The 15,610-nt window shown below is 43.4% G+C and overlaps 4 protein-coding genes across 6 annotated transcripts; 1 reads left to right on the forward strand and 3 right to left on the reverse strand.

Annotated features, from left to right (window-relative positions):
* Positions 1 to 1,428: 1,428 nt before the first annotated feature.
* On the reverse strand, positions 1,429 to 4,265 carry LOC124470702 (cytokine-inducible SH2-containing protein-like). The gene is made up of 3 exons (XM_047024693.1): positions 3,661 to 4,265; positions 3,039 to 3,205; positions 1,429 to 2,745 (listed from the first exon to the last, which is right to left on the reverse strand). Exons 1-3 carry the CDS (start codon positions 3,732 to 3,734, stop codon positions 2,231 to 2,233), a joined length of 756 nt encoding a protein of 251 aa, XP_046880649.1. The 5' UTR covers positions 3,735 to 4,265; the 3' UTR covers positions 1,429 to 2,230.
* A 750-nt stretch (positions 4,266 to 5,015) lies between these two features.
* Positions 5,016 to 10,478, reverse strand: LOC124470700 (twinfilin-2-like). 2 transcript variants are annotated; one of them, XM_047024689.1, is made up of 11 exons: positions 10,397 to 10,478; positions 7,837 to 7,914; positions 7,522 to 7,700; positions 7,215 to 7,310; positions 6,964 to 7,068; positions 6,675 to 6,689; positions 6,520 to 6,561; positions 6,297 to 6,422; positions 6,035 to 6,185; positions 5,773 to 5,894; positions 5,016 to 5,327 (listed from the first exon to the last, which is right to left on the reverse strand). In XM_047024689.1, the coding sequence occupies exons 1-11, from the start codon at positions 10,476 to 10,478 to the stop codon at positions 5,160 to 5,162; spliced, it is 1,164 nt and encodes a 387-aa protein (XP_046880645.1). In that variant the 3' UTR covers positions 5,016 to 5,159. The 2 variants fall into 2 exon arrangements, with proteins under 2 accessions (XP_046880645.1, XP_046880646.1); XM_047024690.1 differs by lacking the exon at positions 10,397 to 10,478 and adding an exon at positions 8,858 to 10,014.
* LOC124470701 (WD repeat-containing protein 82-like) lies at positions 10,156 to 13,610 on the reverse strand. 2 transcript variants are annotated; one of them, XM_047024692.1, is made up of 9 exons: positions 13,472 to 13,610; positions 12,274 to 12,374; positions 12,054 to 12,120; positions 11,840 to 11,939; positions 11,636 to 11,752; positions 11,349 to 11,504; positions 11,091 to 11,160; positions 10,713 to 10,855; positions 10,156 to 10,540 (listed from the first exon to the last, which is right to left on the reverse strand). In XM_047024692.1, the coding sequence occupies exons 1-9, from the start codon at positions 13,540 to 13,542 to the stop codon at positions 10,511 to 10,513; spliced, it is 855 nt and encodes a 284-aa protein (XP_046880648.1). In that variant the 5' UTR covers positions 13,543 to 13,610; the 3' UTR covers positions 10,156 to 10,510. The 2 variants fall into 2 exon arrangements, with proteins under 2 accessions (XP_046880648.1, XP_046880647.1); XM_047024691.1 differs by lacking the exon at positions 13,472 to 13,610 and adding an exon at positions 12,500 to 12,865 and having other exon boundaries at positions 10,157 to 10,540.
* LOC124470699 (mitochondrial RNA pseudouridine synthase rpusd4-like) lies at positions 12,917 to 15,609 on the forward strand. The gene is made up of 6 exons (XM_047024688.1): positions 12,917 to 13,415; positions 13,518 to 13,722; positions 13,840 to 13,933; positions 14,365 to 14,515; positions 14,755 to 14,852; positions 15,056 to 15,609. The coding sequence occupies exons 1-6, from the start codon at positions 13,010 to 13,012 to the stop codon at positions 15,266 to 15,268; spliced, it is 1,167 nt and encodes a 388-aa protein (XP_046880644.1). The 5' UTR covers positions 12,917 to 13,009; the 3' UTR covers positions 15,269 to 15,609.
* Position 15,610: the final 1 nt, after the last annotated feature.

Below are 15,610 nucleotides of genomic sequence, written 5' to 3' on the forward strand. Positions count from 1 at the left end.
TCATTGTAGTGAAATGTAGCATATAGACTTCATACAAAATAATCTCGCCACGTAGACTTTAACATAGCATTAATTCATTTGTGCTGCCGGTGATTATTTGATTATTGAGAGACAGTACACAGTAACCCAGTTTGATTTTGCGGGGAATCAATTCCTATTAATTCCTATTTTGCACTTGTGTTAACCGTAAGGTGTTAATCCTAAGGTTAACACAGGTAGCATAAACATTGATATCATCAAATGTTTAAATGTTGATTATTTAAAGTTATTAAAGTCAATAATCTACAAAAAAAAAAATAACATTTGCTAAAATCAATGTTTATGCTACCTATAGCCCAGGGGTCACTAAATGGCGGACCGCGGTCCGAGTCCGGACCCAGGCGGCTTCCTATCCGGACCCGGACCTTTAGCCGATATATTATTAGCCAATGGAGTTGATTCATTTTGACGGAACGTTTCCATTTTAACCGGCACATTTTTTATAGCCTGTACGCTATTTATTATGTCTATGGTTTTCCTACTAGATGTGGTTTCTATCTTCTGTGTCCAATCCAAAGATCCAATCAGGAGCTGTAATAGCAATCACCATGACAACTCACTCACTCAAGGTTGGCCGCAACCTCTGTGGGTCATGCAGGTTGTGTGTCATTCGCAACAACGCAGGCTAATCGATTTGCTAATGGTAGCTAGCCTACCTGTTCTTCCTTAGCAAAAATAATGGCGTGACAAAACCCAGCGAAAAGTTGATTCCGAAAAATCGCAAATTTCAGACAGAATGGACTGACAAGAACGCTTTGTGTTGCCGGTGGGGAGCACAAAACCGATGTGTTTAATCTGCAATGAGATGGTTGCCCTTGTCAAAAGTGGTAGAGCTAACGTGAAACATCACTATGACACAAAGCATAGACATTGAACAAAATTACCCCCGAACTCTGGTCTATGCCCAGGGGCATGGGCACTGTGCCTAAACCTAAGTCAATTTTGAATGGGAGTCAATGGGAGAGGTAAGGGCAAGAGAGAGGTAAGGGCAAGAAAAATAAACCATGGTCCGTTCCGGACCCTCGACTGAATGGAAATGTGGTGAGTCGACCTTTTGAGTTTCTAATTGAGTACCCCTGCCTTAGCCTGTGTATGTGGTTTCTAAACCAAATTTAACTTGGGAACCTTACTTAAAAAATGTGTATGTTGTGGCAGTGGGTAAAGAAACAAAGAGAGAGCACTGTGTCCTCTGTTAAGGTATTAATAACCAGGGCTCCAGCTCTAATCCTGATAAGAAGCTTTCTCAACACTGCTTAAATCCACTTCATGGAAACCAACTCATGCAGAACGTTTTCATGGAAATTCGATAAGCAGTGTCTCATTCTTAACGTAATCACATGTCCATTTTATGCTTAAATTCGGACGAAAAAAATCGAATTTGTCAACAAATTCACATCAGCATCAACCTTTCAGTTTAAGGTTTTCGATATTATGAACAGTAGTAACTGAATTGTTCCATTCAACAGTAACAATGAAATCATGTCTTTCCCCTGCTCTTGGTGTTGCAGAAGACATGCATCTGAATGCGAGTGGGATTTAAAATGTGGAATTATATAGTTCATACGAAGTTAATAACCAGAACATCATTGGTAAAGAAGATTAATGCTATGCTACACTGATTTAAGATTTGGATGTCTGACCCAGATGAGTGCTCTGCCAGGAATGTGGAATATGAGTCCAATATTGACAAAGCAGTTCAGCAGGTTCATGTGTTTTCATGAAAACGGGTTAAACATCTCTCTCCTTGACAAACAGATACACACTGACATTATTTGCTTCTCGCTATATCCTCCTGCAATCAGTAGTAGTTTAGATATCAGGCTAACAAAATAAAACAAATCACCAGGTTGAAAAACAGACTTTGTAATTGTTTACAAGACATTTGTTCATATCAACAAACTACATGTGTATGATACATGTTTTTTCAGAACAGTACAAATGGTTATAAAAAGTGTTATTATTAAAGTTCATGGGTATGTGAGAAAAAAATGAAGCTCAACACATCGTGAACACCACTGGCTAACCAGCAAATGCCACAATTGCGAAAATTGCTAACTTCATTTTGTGGTGATTCAGACAGTCTTTTCCATCAGACGACAAACTCTGCTCCCATCTAAGTGAGAACTTCTGGGCTGATTATCGCCCCTTTGGAAATGGCTCAGTCTTACACTGGCCTTTCATAAACTGGCCTTCATAACTTGAATGGGTATTCCTGTAGATAACAAACCAGTGGACATGGGAGTGGAAGCTGAGTTGGACAGTCTGTGGTCTGGTTGATAGCCAGGCGTGTGAGGTGCTGCAAGGAAGGGAATGCCTGGGGCCTGTGCAGGGGGTGCTTCAGCATTAGTAACACTGGGCTATCCGTAGTTGTGGGCTGGGGTGGTGCTAGTTTGGCTTTGGGTAGAGAGTCCTCCTTGGGTTCAGCTCTCTGGCTTGTGTCTTTCTGACAGAAGCCCACGTAGTGTTGTATTAGGCTCACGATGTCTGGGAAAGACTTCAGGTGAGGTATCCCCGGGGAACTGGAGTCCAGTCTGAAGAGGCCGCGGCTGTACTCGACTCGCACATTGGTGGGGCCGCAGCCCGTCTTGACTGACAGGGTGAGCATGTAGAGAGGGTGGCTGCTGTCGCGCACCAGGAAGGTCCCCACGGACACCTTCTGGAGAACATCCCTAGCCTCGCTGACAGACATGGAGCCCCAGTACCAACCTGGACGCCAAAACACATGTAGCGGTTACTAATTTATATCTAAAGGCAGTTCTATGGGCGTATGTGAAGCCCTCTGTGACATGCTTGTGTGTAAAAAGGGCTATACAAATACATTTTTTATTTGATCTAAACTAGTCTCTGTGAGTCTCTACTTGTTTTGTTTTACTAAATAGGTCCATTGAGAATTCAGTATGACAGAGGACGCTTTTTACGAGTATCTGACATGCACAAGCAAACGTGTAGGCTGAGCTGCACATGCTGAAGGATAGCTTTGTACAGAGAACAGTCTGTACCTGAAGTATGAAGGTACTGGAAGGTGGTGGTTATGCAACGCAAGTCTTCTGCGGGGTCCCAAAGTGTGGAGCTTGGGTGATGGTAACATAAATCCCCTTGCTCTCCGTTGTCCTGCATGGTCATCCCCCTGGCAACCATCTTTGTGGGTGCCACTGGGAAGATAGCCCTGAGATGAGAAGAGATAAGAATTGGCCTTAAATGTGGCAGTGCAACAAACTACAAATGTCACAGCCTGTTGTTCAGCTTTGTATCATGGAAGCTAATACGGTCTTTTCACTTCTGATGACATATATCACTTACCAGTTGACCCCCATGCAGAATTATTTGTAACTCCATTGGTGTTGAGGTATTATAATATCATCAATATCCATGTATGGGCTAGTTTAATTAACAACTTAGTACAAGTATTATAAAAATGTTACGAGAACAAGTATAAAAAATAAAAAGTGAAGCTATTACGCTCCCTCTAATATACGATGGCTACTTCAACAAAATGCTTTTGCCCCCCCAAAAATTGTGCCTACAACATACAATTTGAATAATTAATACGAACGAAATGCAATCTGGCAATCGAAATAGCCAACAAAGCCATGCTGAATAAGAAATTAAGAATCAACTCACCTTTGAACACACACAATCATAACGAATAGAATCCCATTTAGTGTAATCGAATTTGAATCCAAAAAGTCGGGCATCTAACTTGAAATAGTCACCAATTCATGCCATGTCAGCAAAGTCGATTTATAGTTCTACACGATGAAAAGTACACGGAGAAGTTTTCCTTCTTTTAGGAAAAAAAAGGTTTTCATTGCAACAATAGCAACTGAAACAACATTGCCTCAACAAAAACACTCAAAATACGATACCTGCAACAGAGACCTTCTATCGTTGAATGCCTTGTGTAGAATAATAATGGGGCGAGAAAACGCTTCAATTTGTAAATCCAGATTTGCAAACCGAGGGAAGTTCTAGGAATCTGTTTCTAAGAATAGCTTTGTATTTCAACGCTCGCGTCAGTGTGGTTCCTGCACATTGCCCAACAGTTTACGCGGAACTGCATTGCTGAGCTGCGCAATGTTTCGATTGACTTGAGCGCGTGCTCTTTCTGCCTCACGGCCGCGCGACCAGGGCGGCTCAGTCAGTAAGCGTCGACACAATTAATTCCCAGCTGATGACTTCCAAGTAGGGCGCTTCCCGGGAAACTCGGCTGAGTGAAATCGGCTTCCATTGTCAAGCCTCCCTACTTCTCTCCTCTCTGTGGCCCCATCCCTTCTGTCACTAACACATGTACATATGGAATGTGTTAAAGACGGGGACAGGGTCAGGTGTACATGGACCTGGTGTCTACCGAATCACCTGCAGTTTAAAGGGACCAGGAAGAGGAGGAACAAAGCTTCGCTGACTCCTATGTGCTAGGGACATTTTGTTGAGACAGTCCAGTCATACAAATACGTGGGAGTGCACCTAGACAACAGGCTGAATTGACTCAAAACATCAAGGCCACAAACAAACAGATCGTCTGATCTGCTGAACACCATGACTACATCAAAATGAGGCTACTGCTGACCTCTTAATCTCTTCTTGACTCTTTACTAATGGCTCCTGGCAATCTTTGGGTAGCCTACCTTAAACATTCATATTAGCCTATCTGCTATCGTGGACAGTGTGAGCACAACCTGCGTGCATCTTATAACTATTTTTTGTATTTCTTGAGTTATTGCTGTTCTTGCTTTTCATTATTGGTAAATGCTCCTTGTTGTCAATTTTTTTGTTTCTGTACTGGTACAATTTTACCCTCTGGGTTCAATTAATTTTTAGTCAATAAATCATCTATTTCAGTTGTCCACCGGTTGTATTTGTTAATTCCAAACTTAATTAACAAATATACAAAATAGAAATGAAAATACAGAAAACATATTTTTTATTTTAAGTTAAAATAATATGTGAAATAAAATACATGATAATAGGTAATGGAGCTGATTATCACTAGGCCTTTTAGGGAGGGGATACGAGACAATAATAGTATCTCAAGGACTTTTAGTTCCAGGTAAAGGAAGAAGACAGAACATAAAGACAGCAGGGAGGGCCAGAGTGTGCATTAGCAGCATCCTGTGGGGTATCTAGCTCTCCTCTCCATTCTCTCCTGTGCCTTTGATGATGCGTTTGTTGCCTCTCTTCCCTCCAGGGCCACGGGGCTTGGCAAAAGCCTGCTTTAGGGTGTGTTCCATGGGGTGGACCTCCTCGTACAGGAAGTCCTCGGTCAAGCCATCCCCGCTGTCGATCTCCATCTGCAGGCAGATGCACACGCGCGCACACAAACATATCTTCCTGAGACCGCAGTTAAAACGCTTTCCCCCATGTTTACACTTGAAGTCTTTGGCTGATAAACATATTTGAAGGAAAATGTATGTCACATATGGATTTTTTTGTTTTTTTGTTATGGATTTTTTGTGTGCTATTTCTAGGTCGTTCATGTTTGTAACATCATATCAGACTAAATTGATAAATAAATACAAAGAGCATTTTGAGAGTTGCAAAGTTACTATCCCAAAACCTAAGTCTGCTACAGGGGACGTGAAAGAATTACTATGTCTCAGGAGAATAAAACAGACATATACTGGGTCTGGCTGGCTGCCTTTCATTTGCACTGGACATTTTCAATCACAGTGGTACAGTGGACTCTCTTGGTTACAATTAGCCATGTTATCACTGTATGTGATAATAATGATGTACCTTTTTGGCGATCTCTAGATGGTAGTCTCTCTCCACCTCAAACAGTAGTCGGTTCTTACAGCTGGAGTACAGCATCCTCTCTTTGATGCTACAGCTGTATCCTGGCATGGAGTAAATGAAGACTAAAACAGGAATTGTAAGTGTCAGTTAGTCTTTTATATATAACAGCCTTATACTTAAGACACTTCTGTCCCAGACCATTGGCTGACATTCCATTCTGTATAAGGACTTGTGTTTACGTTTAGTTTTCATGTTTACTGACCCAACGCCTCCTGCTGTTGACCCTGGTGGGAGTGTTTGAACATGAAAAAATGGTATCTGGGCGTGTCGGTGGGGATCCTGAGGGGAAGGTCGTGTATCTCTGTGGGCTTGGTGTGGACTAGCTCGATGGTCTCCTTCTGTATGTCCAACCGCTGTGACACACACACACACACAAACAAACATAAATGACACTGAGCAGGCTGTGTCTGTTTTCTTGTATTGAATTTCTGTATTTGTTTTCCTCAGCCACCCAGAAATTGTACCAGCTGGATGTAGTTAATTCTTCTTTGCTGAAGTTGCTCCAGAGCAATGTTTGCGTCTTCTTGAAGAGGAAACACCAAGCCTTGCATGTTATGGTGCCTTTTATCCAAGCCAAACTCCATGGTCACCTGCAGAAGGAGACAACGACAACATACCACAAGGATAAAAGGATGGAACTCGATCCCTCGTCCTGTTCAAATCACAGCACACCAGAGGGACACCAACCTTCGCTCTGGCCGTAGGTGTACTTTGTCTCCTACGTTCATCCTGTGAATGAAAAGAAATGTGTTCATCTCTCCGTCTGGCACATTCTCTGTCTCGTTTTCCCACTCGCTCCCAACAGTTCACCCCTTATAAATAGTGAATAGACGATCACCTACCCACACTACTTTGTCCTGGATGGCACATTGTGAAGAGAGAATGAAAGAAAAAGGAAAAATTCTTAGAAAAAAAAAAGTACATCTGCACAGCCATAACACATGAGCTAAGCACACAGAGCCCTTTGACTGGCAATCCCCCCCCTCCCTCCCCCACTATGGAATTCTGCCCCTCCCCCCATTATTTTAGTTATAAGACTTTCTATAAGAGAGCTATGTTCAAATGCCCTCTTGTGGAAACCAATTGCCCACCCATCCAATTGGTTCTGGAGCCGAGCCCAGTGAGCTATACCTCTGTGACCCTAATCTGATGCAACTCCTGTTCAGCCGCAGTGAGGGGAGCCGGGGAGGAGCAGGAGGACATGTGGCGGAGGTAACCCTGGAAACACAGGTCATCCTGGAACAGGGAGACAGACACAGGGCGGGAACGATTACGAAAGAGCGTGAAAGGCCATGGGTCACCTGCTGCAACGCTTCGCGTGCGTGTGGTTATGGCACCATCTCAAAACAACTTCATCTCAAAAGCCATGAGGTTCAATCAACCTCGCTGGTGCCGAACATCTCGTCTTTGATGTGGCCTCCGCCGAACTCTTTCTTCAGCGTGGCGCGGGTGGCAGCATACACCATCTTCAGTCTCACCTGACAAAGGAACGTAGAGATGATCAACGTGTGCATGTTGTCTCGGATTGACTGGGTTCATACACTGGAAAGGTGAATGCTTTTCACGGGGTCTATCGTAATTTGGAATTTCAAGGCCTTTTTGTTTCTGATCAATTATGGTTCTGTAAGTGTGAAACACTATCAATCTGACAGATTTTATACTTATAAGTGATTGATAAGTATAACATACTGGTGATTGGTCAGGTGACCAAGCAATGAAGATCCACTCATAGCCCTGTGTATTCTGGGAGTCAAGGCGGTACAGGATGTAACAGGGCTCCTGGGCAACCAGCAGAGGAAGCAGGAAGTGATCATAATCCTTGTCCCAGCTCTGTACAGGCTCTCTGTATGAGCCAACCACCAACTCCTCTGTGATGAGACAGGGAATAACTCACATTATAGACTGAGACTACACATATACTGCGCACACACACATACTGCACACATACCCACACATACTGAACACACACGCACACACATACTGCACACACATGCACACACTTACCATCTCTGATGACAATCTTGACTATTCTGATGGTACCTCCCCTTGCCCTGGCCAAGAATTCCTGCAGTTCAGATGTTGCTATAGTAACCAGATTTAAAACAGAGGGGGGAGAGACAGACAGAGAGACAAATAGAGATGGGTCAGAAAGAACTTGAGACTTGCTGTTACAAAACTTGATCCACAGCCAGGTACTTGAGGCATTGCATTTGGTGACACAGACAAGGGCCTGGAACCTCAGATATGTCCATCTACTTTGAAGGGGTTTCTAATTTCAATGCATTGACCACAGATCTCTCTCTCTCTATCTAACAGAAGACTATCATTTGTGGTTGTTTGTCAAAAAATAAATTGTTTAATTTTGAAGTGTCCACCACCAACCTTCATCCTCACCCCCAATCCTCTCGGTTACCAAACACAGCAACCTCATAAATGATGTAGGATCATGTGAGAGGTGAGAGAGGTATGGTCGCCGCATTATCCAGTTACGCACATGTTGAAACCTACGCATAAACTGTATACCTTCTTTCTTCATATCTTTCTTTTACATAAAACTTTTGGTTGAACGACTTTGGGTCGAACTGATGCCTTTTGGATAATGTGGATTGTTGGTAATGGCGTATTATGATCACAACAAAAAGATGACCATGTCAAAGTATTACCTGTCAGCGCGCTTTAACAAGCCAATTAAACACTGAGAACCTCCTTCAAAACTGTAGCCTACTACTATCTAAAGGCCTAGACGAAGACCCTTTGAAGGTAAACGACCTGAATTAGGAAGCGTTGGGTGAAATGTTGCATTTTTAAGAAAAAAATACAAAGTATATATTACTGAAACAACGGAGGTAAAAAAAAAAAGTAATGCAGAGACAGTGCGGCGTAGGCCTTTGTCTTCAAAGAGTATCAAACGGACGGTTCCAATAGGCTGTGACACTCTAGTACGTCAATACAACAGTAGGGTAATTGAAAGTTTTGTGAGGGTGCATCATTAAAGGTTTTGGGAGGGTGCACTCAAGTCACCTACCACTGATACCCGTCTGGTGGGACATCTTTTGGCAGCCCAAAGATCTCTCCAGCTACGTCTCCGCGTCTCGCTCGAATCCTGTCAAGTAGCCTGACTGTTGCCCTGCACAGACAGCTTGACCGTTCTTCTTGGACCAACTCACACGCGCCAGTGACATAAACGCAGTGAGGTTGACTGGGGAGGGAGATCCCTAACGTCTGAAACTCGATCAGCGGAACTGTGGCTGATGAGTAATAACGCGCCCGTTAGTGGATATGCCGCCTTAACCACTGATCTAAAATTCTTCGCGTATCAGTGACCACAACTTCGGACCCATTTGAAGCCCTCGTTGGCCGAACAGTCTTCGCGTGCGGCGGTCGGGCCAAATGACAAACACTTCATGCCACTACTTTTCAGGATGTGTTTTGTTGGTGTACAGTAGGTTGATAATAAAGTGTCATCTACGATGACATCAGATCACTTACTCACATTCCGAACCCTATCATTTCAACAGGCGGACCAAGCCGCGAGCTCATATTCCACAAAGGCCGTTCACAGAAATGCGAAACCCCATGTGAAGTTGACCCCCACGTTTCAAAACTGCACTTAAGATAAAATAACTACAACATTTATAGGTGATTTTATCCTGAGTGACAAAAGCTTGACTCCTGCTCAAAGATCAAACAAAAAAATAACTTTTTAACCAATTATTTTATCCCACTGGGTCAAGAGGTTTATGGCCATTACCACCAATAATGTCAAATAGACAGAAACTGCGAAATATACCTAATTCATATTCAATCTGTGTGTGTGTGTATGTGTGTGTCGTTGAAATACATTAAGCAACAATAAGTGGGATAGACGTTATGTTACCCTGACACACACAATTACTTAACTCTTTCCCTCATAGACACACGCACATACACCTGTGGTCACACACTTGAAGAGAGATGGGTGAGAGAAAGATTAGTGTGTACCTGTGAGGTTACCTGTGATGGGCTCATTCATTATTTAACCAGCAGTGAGTACACAACCCAAGAAGCTTTACATTATTCAACATAGGCCCCCTCTATCGCACACAGACAGGAACCCACTGACATCCTCTAACGTTAAACCAATCTAACAAGCATCTCTCTTCCTATCCTCTTCCCAAACATGGATAACAAAAATGACCTTTGCATCTTTTTAGCACAACCAAGTAGGCACACTGTATGTCTTTGAGAAAGCAAACAGCTGACTAAGACTGTACCTTAGTCTAATACAACTTGTGAGAAACTTCAAACATAAAGACTCACCTGCTAATCCAGAAACTAGAATCAAAACAATACATTTCTTTGGAGGATTAAAATAATTTTATTTTACTTTTGTAACAAAAGTTGTTATACTGTATTCTGAATTTAAAAAAATTGTAGGCTTAACATTGTGTTTCAGAGTTGCATTCAAATAATTGTAGCTTTGAATACTGTAAGTTTGTTCGTTTATAATACCTTAGTCTCTTGACAAGTTAAAATGTCATATAAACCACTTCAGTTATAAAATGACTCTTGAGGTTTAACTTACATACATTGGTGTCCATAGTGAACTGTCCATACTGGTAAAAAACAAGCATCAAGCATATCATCTCAGCCCACAATGGCAGCATCGTTCTTCCAAGAAGTTTGGCTGTGGCCTTGATCAGTCGTTCACACATGGAAGCCAAAATGCCTGCAAAAACAGGGTGTCAATTATTCACTATTTTCCAGAGAGTGCTTACCTGGGCAGTTCACTGCTTTAGTGGGTTTGACGAACACAACAGTGGTTATTGCGACCCACACACACACAATTGCATTCTGAAACATGCAACCACATAAGCCCATGCAGAGTGGAGGCATCTTACCATGTTGGTGCAGGCACTTGCGAAGGTCATGTATTTGGGGTTAAACTGCAGTGTGTTGATGGGCCCTGAGTGTTTCCCATCAAGGACGGCTATCTTCATCCCACTCTCTGTGCTCCACATGTGGATCCTGCCGTCTTCTGAACCTGGGTTAGGAACAGGTCACTTGTCAGATCAACTGGACTTTGGAAATCATCAATTTATGAAGGCAAACATGAATAGTCGGCGTGACTTCTGTAGAGACTGGTACTATTGTGTTGATTCATGTAGTCAGAGATGGGGTTGTTACTAGTTTTAGATTGAAGTGGACTGTAAAGATCTGGGTACAGTATGTTTGAGCTTGTTATGTTGCAGAGGTGTATGTTAGTGTTCGGTGCTCACCAATCATGACAAACTTAGAGTCTGGGGTGAAGCAAGCCTCGAGGGAGATCCCCTTAGTGTTGTTGTAGCCCTACAGGAAGACAAACAAATTGGGGGGAAAAAACGACTTTACTTTTTATGAAGCATTCACACAAAACGCATTCCACACAAAATATGTTTACGGACACTAAGCAAGTGTCCATTTGGCATTATGAATCCACAAAAACATAGAAATGTATACACACAAATAGAAATGTGTCGTATCGGTGGTTTCCTCACAGAGAAAGTGTGCAGCACGGATCCGTCGAAGGCATCGAGGACACGGATGGCGCCCCCGTTGGTGGATATAAGGATCTGTTTACCATCCTTACTGAACTTCAACCCAGTCCACTCACAAACACGACTGAACTGGGTCTCAAAGGAAGAAAAGGGACCCTAAACATAACAAGAGCAAAACAGAACAGGACTTACAGCAGACGCTTGAACGAATAAAATAATGAAGAGCATCACTTTGAATAAATAATTAATCGCCAAAATTATTTGACACAATATGCCTTGTAGTTTACCTTATCAAAAGAGCGAATGTCATACAAGTTAATCATCTCTGAGTTCACCCCGGCAGCAAACATCAGCCCCTCTGGATCGAAACAGCATACAGGTTTCCCTAAAGGATTAGTCAAGCCCTGAAGGACACAAAAACACACAATATTGACATGGACACATTCTGGACTGTTCTTTGGACAGACACAGACACACACTTTATTACTTACTTGACAGTTGGGAGAGCGCAGATCCCAAAGCCTGATGGTGTTATCCAAGGAGCCAGAGATGAATTTATCATCCACTGGTGATACGGAGAGAGCAACTACCCTGCAATTGTACATGGACAGAAACATTTAGTAGTCAATAAAAACGTTGAGATGGTTGAAAGGGTTGAGACTGTGTGGCCTGCATTACTAAGTAAGCACCTATGGACCGTCTCACCTTGCAGTGTGGCCTGGGAAATAGCGGATGTACTTGTTGTCCGTAAGGGAGAGGTATCGGATGGTATCTGCATGGCACGCAATTAAGAACACATGGTCTAAAATGCTGCACATCATTTCAATTGATACACATCATCATGTTACACAGCTAATTATGTAGTACACGTATTTGTGTTCAACAAGTGGGACACCATGCAGGCGGCCTGTGACTGAGTTCTCACCGTCGAGTTTATTAGAGCTGTAGACCACTGTGTCGGCATCCCTGTTCGTATAGCAAATGAGGTCCACTCCATACTTCTTGCTGTAAAGAGTCCGAGTAGGTCTAAAGAGAAACCGGAAATAAATTGTAATATCTCAATTAAAGGCGGCACGAGGGAACAAACTATAAAGGAAACGATTTCCTCAAGAAAACAAATAATGTGATTATTGAAAATGATGAGAGCTTACATTCCCTCGCGACAGTCATACAACACAATGGAATCATCATCACTGCTGGATACTGCACTTTCGCCATTTGGGCTGTAATCCACACAGTTGACTTTTTCTGAATGTTCCCGGTAGATCCTTGCAACTCTAAAGCTTCGCAACACACGGTCGTTAATCTTCATTTCTGCCTACACTAAAATTAAAACGTAAATAGGCCTATAATCTTTCAAAACAATTTGCCCATTGCGGTAGACTATGTGCCATTCAGTCTCTGTCACATATTTGCATTTTTCCACATCATGCACGGTCGTTTGCCTTATTTCATGTATAATACATCCATTCAATAATTCGTAACTATGACTGAACTAAATGGACACGGTACTTGCAATATATTTATTGCAACAAAGTAGACATTCCTTTCGGAGATCGGATGTAAACATACATCATTTCCGGTTACACAGACTTTCAATGGCGCTACACGGTGAGTCTAGTCACAAATGGAAATAACATGTCGTTTAGTAGAGAGTAGTGATGAACAGCTACAGCGCGGTAAGTTTTGCTCGCAACTATGACTTGAGTCACCTATCAAAAATGCTAAATGGTATAATCAAAACACGCACACGCTGTTGTGTATTGCCGGGAGTAGCATCCATGCTCGCGCGGACACATGTCACTGCTCCGAAAAAACAAACCGAGAACAAGCCTCCATTGAGGGCAATTGACCTTGCACAAAAAATCCGACGAGAGAAAGTGCAAGAAGAAAAGACGAGTGCCCCAAAGTCCCCGCTGGAAAAGAGCGTTTTTGAACTTAGACAATTGAGCCAGCAGCTGCAAAATGTTCACCCAAACGTGCTGGCAAAGCACCTCCACAAAAGTATAATCTTTCAAAACCAGGAACTGATTGTCATCAATAAGCCTTATGGCGTGCCTGTACAAGGTAATGTAGTAACAAACTGAGTTTATACATTTAATCGGAAATAAACACCTATGTACCGAAACACAATGTAGGCTAATCTTTCTGCATTCCATTTCTGTTTAGAGGGCTCAGCGGCCAAGAACAGCATATACAGTGTTCTCCCAATCCTCGCCAAGATGATGGACGGAATGAAAGGTGGATCTCAGCTGCATACCTGTATAGGATTAGACAAGGAGATCACAGGCGCACTACTGTTGACCAGAAACGAGGAGGTGGCAATCCACATACAGGACCTCCACAAACACCATCAGGTGGAGAGAAAATATTTGTAAGTCATGGCGAAGCCGCCACATTCACAAACCAGTTGTGTGGCGTTTCCCGATGCCCACCATCACTGAGATGGGAGACTTTGTTTTAGATGTTCTTCCATCCTCCGTCCATCTAGGGTCGTCTCCGTGGGCGTGCCCGTGCCGTCTGAGGGCGTGATCGACATCCCTGTCATAGAGAGAGAAGTCACAGGCTCCCAGCCTCATTTCAAGGTAACTTTTCCTCAGTTGACAAGTAGCTGATGCAGAAACAGTCCACTAGGGGGCAATCCGGCATTAGGGACTTGGGTTCAAATCTTAGGTTTGGATTAGACTGAGGTCTTTTCCCGCATGTCTTCCTCCCCTTCTATTTCTCTCCCTGCTTTCCCGTCTCTGACTGTCCTATCAATGAATGAATAAATAGCTTAAAAGCCCCCCCCCCCCCAAAAAAAAAAAAAAAACATTCAGGCTGTCGTCTCTCCCTTACATTTAGATTGAGTCATTTAGCAGACGCTCTTATCCAGAGCGACTTAAAGTAAGTACAGGGACATTCCCCCCGAGTCCCCGACACAACGTCATTTTGGCACGGCGGGGAATCGATCCGGCAACTATTCTGATTACTATTCCGACTCCCTCACCGCTCAGCCATCTGACTCTCCTTACAGATGGGTCTGAGTCCCGTGTACCGGATGAGTGACAGCGGGGAGGGGGTGACCAGGGTGCGGGCCCACCGGCAGGCTCATGGAGCCGTGACCAAGTACCGTGTGCTGGAGAGCAACAACGGCTGCAGCCTTGTGGAGCTTCAACCAATAACTGGTGAGAGGCGCTCTCGACTGTGTTCTAGGTGCATGAAACGTCTGCTCCATGTGTCACACCTCAAACCGCCCGGGGGAGGGGGTTAGCTCAGTGGTAGAGAATTTGACTGCTAATTTAGAGGTTGTGGGTTCAAAAATAAGATAAGTGTCTCGAGCTTAACTGAAGAAAGAAGTCACCACGCAATGTCTTATAAAAGGCTGAACTAAAACAGTAGATGGACCTGGTTTGTTGTTTCACAGGAGTAAAACACCAGATGAGAGTCCACATGGCTTATGCTCTGGGATGCCCCATCATCGGGGACCACAAATACGCCCACTGGAACAAACTGGCACCTCAGGTGACACAGCACCACCACTGTATCATGTCACAACATTGTATCATCTCAGTAGTGTCAAAACGCACAACAACAGCACACGACCTTCAGTTAATCTGCAGCTTAATATCTGGTGACATGACAGGAAACCAGGCCGTGCACCCAAACCAAGCACACGCTGGATCCAGATTAGTGAACCGTGTGCCTGTCTGTGTTCTTGTATCCAGAGATTACCTGATGCTGTGTTAAAGAGGCTTGGGATTCAGCAGAGCAAGGTGCGGTACCTCCCTCTTCACCTGCACGCCCGCCAGCTGACTCTGCCAGGGTTCAAAGGTCAGGACGACATCACCGTGTCCTGCCCCCTGACCAGGTTCTTCGTCAGCACGCTGCGGAAACTGCAGATCTCCCTCCCAGATTACAGGACGGATGAGACCCTGTGACTTTTGACACTGACAGATCGGTAGCTTCCAGCATAATATTCCAGTTTCAGAATGATACAGGAAGTAGTATATCCTGATGATGTCATGGTTGGACTGTATCCACCACTAGATGTCAGCAGAGGTTAAACACACACACAAGTTTCAGTAACTTCGTAATTGATTTGTTGTGAAATATTAAGTCATTGTTACTTTAAAAATAGCAGTCATGTTGATGTAACTGTTTTAAAACAAAATCTGGAATTTCAATGTATAAATCCTCTACCTAAGTTTACAGATGACAGTGCTGTAAACTTATTCTCATATTTGTTTATAAAACAGAGTGCATGGTGGTGTGGCAATGGT

This window comes from Hypomesus transpacificus, chromosome 9 (genome assembly GCF_021917145.1).
Source record: "Hypomesus transpacificus isolate Combined female chromosome 9, fHypTra1, whole genome shotgun sequence".
NCBI lineage: Eukaryota > Metazoa > Chordata > Actinopteri > Osmeriformes > Osmeridae > Hypomesus > Hypomesus transpacificus.